A 7,865-nucleotide genomic window follows, 5' to 3' on the forward strand; every position below is an offset into this window, starting at 1 on the left:
AATCTGCAAATGCAACAATAGTTTTTCTTGACAGAAATTAATAATAAATTGGAGTTAGGAGCTATCAGAAACATTAGTTCCATGTCTTATATATTATGTCGGGACTAATAAGTATAATTCATAATAGTCATATGATATGATTGTGAAGTGATGACTAAATTATATATATAGTTTTAACCCTATGGAAGCATAATACTACATTAAAAAGTTTTAAAAGACGTGTACACCGATTGAAATAAAAACATTACTTTTCATTGACCTGGTCAAGGTCAATTGTAGAATTTGAAAGAGATTTTTTCGCGAATGAAACTGCGTCGAGACCAGGAGCCCAATCCATTCGAACCCCACCCTTGAATTCAGCACGATGTTAAACTAGTTAGCTTCTGCGAAGAATTGTAAAATGCTCGCTATAAATCAATTTATTCATCTCTCAAACACCCAACCAGTCCTTCGACGAAATCTTGGGAGACTTATTGAGACGGAATCCCCACAACTCTGCTGCACGGTCATCGATTTCTGTGAACAAAACCCCATTCTAAGATATCAAAATGAAGGTAATTCCAGATAGCTGTTTATAAATTACTTAAGCTTTTCGATTCATGTCAAAAAGTAAACTGTTAAACAGCCTCTGCTCAAAATTTTAACTTACAAACATTTCTGTTAAAAATATGTAGAAAATGGTGTTACAATTCACGATTGAGGACGACAAAAGAAAGAGGAAGGCCCTCAAGGTGGTTGCAGCGGTGGAAGGTATGTTTATTTTTTCCCTCCTTTTCGATCTGAAACCTTAAGGTTTCACCCTAGATTTATTCTGCTAGATGATCTGATGAATGAATGTTTGAATTGCAGGGGTGGATTCTGTTGCAGTGGACATGAAGGAAAAACTGATGACAGTGATTGGGGAGGCAGATCCTGTGTTTCTCACCGCAAGGCTTAGGAAATATGGCTTTAATTTTGCGCAACTGCAGAGCATTTGGTCAACCAAGGAGGAGAAGAAAGAGGTGTTAGCAGTATTAATTTCTCCCGCTGTCCATAGCCGCACAGCCTTCCAAGCCACAGAGAAACAACCGCATTCAGCCGTCCAACATCATTTTAGAATCAGTTTTCAACCACCAGTAGTTGCATATATTTATTGATATATATTAATATTATATGTCATGCAATACATGTGTAATATGTTTGGTCTGTAGTCTAGAGAGTTCTCATACCCTCTATAAATAGAGGCATTATGTAAAGATTTGAATATCATATGTTTATTTGATCATGGTGGATCAGTAGAGTTCATTTTTGGTTTCTCATTGTGGATCATGAGTGGATGGAATGCTGTAGCATTTTAAGGACTTCTAATAGATTTTATTTATGTATTCAGTGTTGTAGCGCAGCTTGATGTCTTTGTGTTTTGCTTATTGATTTGAATGTTTATCATTGCATTCATGTTTATCTTTGATCCACTCTATCCACCTCCCTTCAAGTGGTATCATCTAGCTAATGGGATATGATCCTAGAGATCGTGGAGAGCTCGAGAAGTTTAGAATTGGTGAAGAGTGTTGTGGCAACGAAGTGCAATAGGCAATAGCATTTGAAGTTATCTTCTGCAAGAAGAAAGAGAAGAACAAATCAAGAGATTGAAGGCTTGCTATAAAAATTAGAGAAGCCATGAAAAGAAGGAAGTCAAAGTTGAAGTGTGTTTGAGTTTGCATTGTGTGACGCTGTCATTCATAGATTCAAAGCATATGGAGCATCTTTGTGCAAGCGGGAGTGCCAAAGAATGCATACACATGGCATGGAAGATATTGATCATAGAAGTTTTTATGTTTGTGTTTGAAATATGTGTGTCAATTGTTATGCATTAGTTGTTAAAGTTAAGTTGGTTATCTTAGGTGTAACATGTTGAATAAAAGGTGAGATGGTGTGCTAAAGCTCCTTGTCATAGTGCAAAGGTCTGTGTGTGTGTTGATTTGAAGTTTAAGTGTTGGAATCTAGATGAGAAAATGTTTAAGGCTTTGTCATATCAAATGTGGTCATGTAATAGTAGATTGCTGAATTGATATCCCCCAATCAAGTGATGGAGATTGAATGAGAATTGTTTGTTAATAAGCTATTGTAAGGGTTGCATTATCAGTTGTACCCGACACCCTAGAGTTTGACTGAATGTATTGATGAACCATGTATGTGAAAATGATTCCTATAGAACTGGCGAGTACAGCGGCTAGGTACCCATGTATCTCGGTAGATGAATTTTTTTTTATATGGACTCAATAATCAGTTTGATGCAGGTTAAGAAGGAGAAAAGCGAAAGTAATGATAATTTCCCCATAGTGATGATTCATGGTCATTAGAACCAATGAGTGCTTGGTTTGTAAACCATTTGATTTCAAAGTTTATGGTTATCTTGAAACCATTTGTGTGATGGTTGAGAAGTTTGTGGTGAACTTAAAACCACTTTGATATTGCATTGGTTAGGGGTGAGCCGTAAAACCCGAAGTAATTATGACAAGGGAAAAACAATATAAATGCAGTAGCATTAGTGGAAGAAATTAAGGGGGAGTGTTGGCAATATTAATTTCTCCCACCGTCCATAGCCGCACAGCCGCCCAAGCCACAGAGCAACAACCGCATTTAGTCATCCAACATCATTTTAGAATCAGTCTTCAACCACTAGCAGTTGCATATATTTATTGATATATATTAATATTATATGTCATGCAATACATGTGTAATATGTTTGGTCTGTAATCTAGAGAGTTCTCATACCCTCTATAAATAGAGGCATTATGTAAGGATTTGAATATTAGATATTTATCTGATCATGGTGGATCAGTAGAGCCCATTTTGGGTTTCTCATTGTAGATCATGAGTGGATGGAACGTTGTAGCATTCTAAAGACTTCTAATAGATTTTATTTATGTATTTAGTGCTATAGCACAACTTGATGTCTTTGTGTTTTGCTTATTGATTTGAATGTTTATCATTGCATTCGTGTTTATCTTTGATCCACTCTATCCACCTCCTTTCAAGAGGAGCAAAATGCAGAGAACCCAAGATATGTGTACGTTCAGAGGTTGCCTTATTATCATTACGATTACAACTTCCCCAACAATGAGAATCCTAACGCCTACATCATATGCTGAAGTCTGCAATCTAAGGGTTTTTGAAAGTGCTAGTTTTTACCCGTTTTACAAAGAAGAATCCTCCTTACTCATTGCTGGCATGTTTTGTTTGAGATAAATATGTATTCAGGATGTCAGAAGATGAAGTGGCGCACAAGGAAGAGTGTTCTCAAGAAAGTGCAATATAGTATTCACAAATTAAAGCCAATTAGTTGTTTATTTCTAAAATCAATTTATTTTTGGCATGTTTGCCATTGGGGTGCAAGTTTTGTTCTCCACCTATATGCGAAAATGCTTCTCCTAGATATTTCATGTTTTATATCCATATACTTCTAAATTGCTTTTCTATGCTTATATGAGATTGACGAGCTAATGAGACTGTCCATCTAAACTCTCGACGACCATCTAATAAATCCTAGTTGTTAATTCTAAAGTTGCTTCTTTAGTCATGCTGGCTAATCTCAAGACAAAATGCATTAAAGATTAAAAGAAGTCAAACATTATTCTTTTTCAGATTCACAAAAATACAGTGAAATTTTCTAAATTTTTTTGTTATTCTCGATCACAAAATATACAAATCATGAAGATCAAATGCTAAAAATTTCAAAAAAATTTATTGTGTTTTCATTTTTTTGAAATTTAGTCAATAGTGCAATTTGTAGGGAGGATAGCCACGTCCTGCCATATTGAGGTCTCTCAATTATTTCAAGCCTACAACCTCTCTAATTGAAAGCACACGTGACCCAATAACATATTATTAGAGCCTTGCAAAGCTATGTTTTAGGATAGCCTAAGGAGAAAAGCCACAACATACAATGTGAAGCTCCCAATGTTGTCTTCCAACATACTTGTTTTGTAACAATCATATAAATACTTTGTTGAAAGCCAAATCTTCATATTTCAGGCCAAATAAAGCACATGACTAGGTAGACAATTCATCATTGGTCCAACAGAGACCATCTTGCCACTAATATGATGAACAACAATTCTCTCGATATGTGGAGTCCTCTTAAACTTTTGCCAAGTTTGGTGGTAAATGGCGGATTGTATATTGTGAAAGGTAGAGGAGAAAAAGTTGATTGGGTCTGATTACACCATGGCTCCAAAATTTCCATCATTCGAGGTAAAATATTCTCATTTCGCTTTGTAACTAATATCCATAATCAACTTTTCAACAATTCAAATAGAATTTTCATTTCTCATATTTTTTATCTATAAAAGTGATCCAACATTATGAATTGGATGGTCATTCATGTTTAGAGAGAAATGTACACCAATAGCCGTTATTGTACTTTTTGGACAAATGAACCAATCAACAATCAAGAAAATTATAAAATGAAAAAAAGGTGGTGATTTTTTTGGCATGTTTGTGTGCAGGTACTGAGGTTTTTTTTGGGCAATAATTAGGGGGAAAGGTAATGAATACTGTAGTTGCATTGCCTACATGAACAACAACTGACTTGTTTCCCTACATAACTATTGATTTGTTGAAGTTTAATAAAAAAATCCACATCTACTCAATTAATTTACATAAATTTATAATTATATTGTTCTCAATATTTATTATAAATTAATTTCTATAATATAATTAAATAATAATCAATAACTATATTAGAATTTTCACAAAGAATACTCCAAGTTTAATACTTAACTTTTTAAACCTTAAAAAAAAACCGTTATCTCCTTATTAGTATTGAACTTAACCCTTAATACAAGATACATTATAACCTATTAAAATCTTAATCTTGGACGAAGATATAATTTAACACTTAATTAAGCCCGTTTATCAAAATCTAGTGCAGATCAGGTTTTCAAAATTTTGTCTTGATTAGTTTGATGCTCCAAATATGTTAGGGTCACGTGTTCGAAACCCCTAGAGATGATGCAGTGGAATTGGACATTTCTTTCCATGATTAAAAAATCGTTGTGAGATTTTTTTCTATTACCAATGCTACCAAATCTATGGAATCTCTTTGAAAAAAAATCCCTAATTTAGTATATCCTGCTAAACAAAAATCACTCACATAATAGAGATAGGGACAGAAACATAAGGATCATTGCTAACTTTTGCAATTGTTAGCTGAATTAATATCTTTGTGCCCAGATCTTTATCATGGAAATTGCATTTCAGCTCTGGTTCTGTTTGAAAATGATATCAGAATCGTTAATACACACTAGCCATCAAAAACTTTATTCTATATAATAGTTGCTTTAAAAAGCTTTCAATTCTAGCGATTTCCTATGGTGCATACTACAGAGTAACTCACATAAGTATTGAGATCTCAACTAAAACGCCTTTCAAGTGAGGATCATTAATTTACATTCTATTTTGAAAATATATTTCCCATATTTCCAATAGCAAAAGTGTAATGTCCAAAACTACTAAGAAAAAGACATAACACACAAAACACTAAATTTGTAGAAGACAATGCCACATCATACAATGCTGAAATAAGAAAAGTCAAGCATCTATTTTATTTAAATAATAATCAAGATTAATAAGCTATAACTCAAAGTGCAAATTATAATACAATGTTGTTCGTTATCATGAGTACACAATTAGTTAATGATACAATTTTGCCTCTCATTTGCAGCCAATGCGTAAATAGATTGAGAATTTCATTAATACATCACCCAAGTATAATAAAATCATGATGGATAAACTATGAATGAACATACAACTGGTAGACGGTTACATCCTCTGGAATAGGCATTGTATGTCTCTCTCTGAGTGACCTGTCTCCAAAGCCATCAAACCTCTTCCTTTTGCTATCTAAAATGAGGGTGTGGACGAGGTGCTTTTACCACACCAACCACAGAGTAGTTACTCCTCCGAAGTTCCAGTTGACATGAAGAATGCCCTGACCCTGGCATGAGAAGGCTAGCTTCATAGAACAATATGGATCAGATGGATCCAATGCAGTTGTGATACATACTACAAACAACCATGTGCTAAATAGCCTAATCACCGAATGTAGCAGGTAAAGACATTAACATTCTACACATCTACTTATATGTAGAGAAATAAAAGAGCATATCTACCCATATGCAATGTCAGTAAAATAGTATTAAAACTGCTGCAATAAAGAATGACTTGGCCAAGCACATAATTTGTCAGTATAAAGCATGGATAATCAAATCATAATGAATCCAACCATGCAATATCTAACAGGTTGAGAGAAGAAAACACAACATGCATCCATCTCTACACATAGGCATTACATAAATGTGAGAACTCAGAATCTAAACACTGTTCTATAATAGCAGTGAGTATACTAACCAAAATTGTAGAGAAATTCAAGATTTAACCTTGTAAGATGGTCTAATTATAATTTCTTAATAAAATAGAATGAAATAATACTACACAACATGGCATAGTTTAGCTACATTTCTAAGAACAAGATTTCCTTAACGATCTACAGATTTAATTCAGTTGATAAAAAAAATACACTTCAAGCAACCAAGTGTTTGAGGTCTAAACTCTATTCACTATTCTAGAAATAATAACAAGAGCTATAATGCAACATAATATAACTATAAGGTTTCAATGAATGATTCAAATAAAAAAAAATAGAAGTTAAATGTTCACACATGGTATTGTTTTCCTGCAAAGTTGGATGATCAAGATTCATTGAAACAGATGCTAATCAAGTTTACACTTAACAGTTGTTTTTCATCAAACATCCAGTTATTTGAAGTTTCCATGTCTTCTTTGAGGAATATGAACTAGTTTGTATATATAATCTAAAAATAAAAGGAATTACTTCCTAGAGATCATATAGCGAATGTTACAAATCAAAGAACCTTAGACTTCCTTTATCACCACTAGAGTCTACTAACTAGTTATAACAACCATTACAAACACTATTAACAACCAACTTGTATCTATTAAATAAAAGGACACATTTCCATTGCAATTTAAAAGACAACTATGTAGACAAGTTTTTTCTCAATAGCTCTTCTCACTAAAAACCATATATAAATTCAAAACATAGTAGTTGAACAGGGTTGTCACTGAGCATAACACTCTAAGTGGATTTGACATCCTTTAACAATATGTAGGTTGAGTAATAAGGTATTACCTGTATGGTTTCAGGTGCTTCATAGCTTCATACAAAATCTTAGCAAGAAGAGCATGTGAGCCAAGTAGTCACACGACATACCTAGACCCACTATGTTCAACAAACTCCATTCTCAAGGAACCCACAACCACAACAACACCTTTTTAAGAAATAAGAACACAAGTCCATAGTGTAACAAGGGAAAAAATATGTAATGTACAGGGGAAAGAAACGGTGCCCAACAGTATAAAATAGAGAAATTAAGCCAAATATTCTTTGAACAAAACCTAGATTCTAGCTTTTCCATGAACAAGGATAAAAGACACAGAACATACAATTTCAATCAGCCATGACAAAAAAACATAGTCATAAGTAACCTAATAACTCTTCTAGTCAATTTTCCCCTATTGCTGCCATGCTTGGTCCCCACTCTGTAAAATGCTATGAGGTGGGAATGAATGGGGCCTAGTCTATTGAACAATAACCACATCTTTTTCCTTTTTTCTCTTGCCAAAAACACCTTTTTCTCCCCCGTAGCATAACCACTATTCTTCTCTTTTAAGAATGATCACACTCTTATTTGTTGCCCCTAAGGAATGGGATTTTTGAACAATATAGAGTCCTCTAACTTGCTCTCTAATCCCCTCCTTCCAGCTGCCCTTTATTATGCTGTACTCCCCCTTTTTGTGTTGTC

General features: G+C 34.0%; 1 protein-coding gene across 1 annotated transcript; it reads left to right on the plus strand.

Moving 5' to 3' along the window:
- Positions 1 to 363: 363 nt before the first annotated feature.
- On the plus strand, positions 364 to 1,284 carry LOC149571972 (heavy metal-associated isoprenylated plant protein 39-like). The gene is made up of 3 exons (XM_089810243.1): positions 364 to 554; positions 675 to 750; positions 850 to 1,284. Exons 1-3 carry the CDS (start codon positions 549 to 551, stop codon positions 1,134 to 1,136), a joined length of 369 nt encoding a protein of 122 aa, XP_089666369.1. The 5' UTR covers positions 364 to 548; the 3' UTR covers positions 1,137 to 1,284.
- Positions 1,285 to 7,865: the final 6,581 nt, after the last annotated feature.

The sequence above is a fragment of the Cupressus sempervirens genome, chromosome 2 (assembly GCF_028749045.1).
Source record: "Cupressus sempervirens isolate cs-2001-9-10 chromosome 2, ASM2874904v1, whole genome shotgun sequence".
Taxonomy (NCBI): domain Eukaryota; kingdom Viridiplantae; phylum Streptophyta; class Pinopsida; order Cupressales; family Cupressaceae; genus Cupressus; species Cupressus sempervirens.

Excerpts from the sequence above, each read along its gene's own strand:
- LOC149571972 (XM_089810243.1), top strand. Across the intron at positions 751-849 it reads GGTGGTTGCAGCGGTGGAAG|GGGTGGATTCTGTTGCAGTG; the intron begins GTATGTTTATTT and ends TTTGAATTGCAG.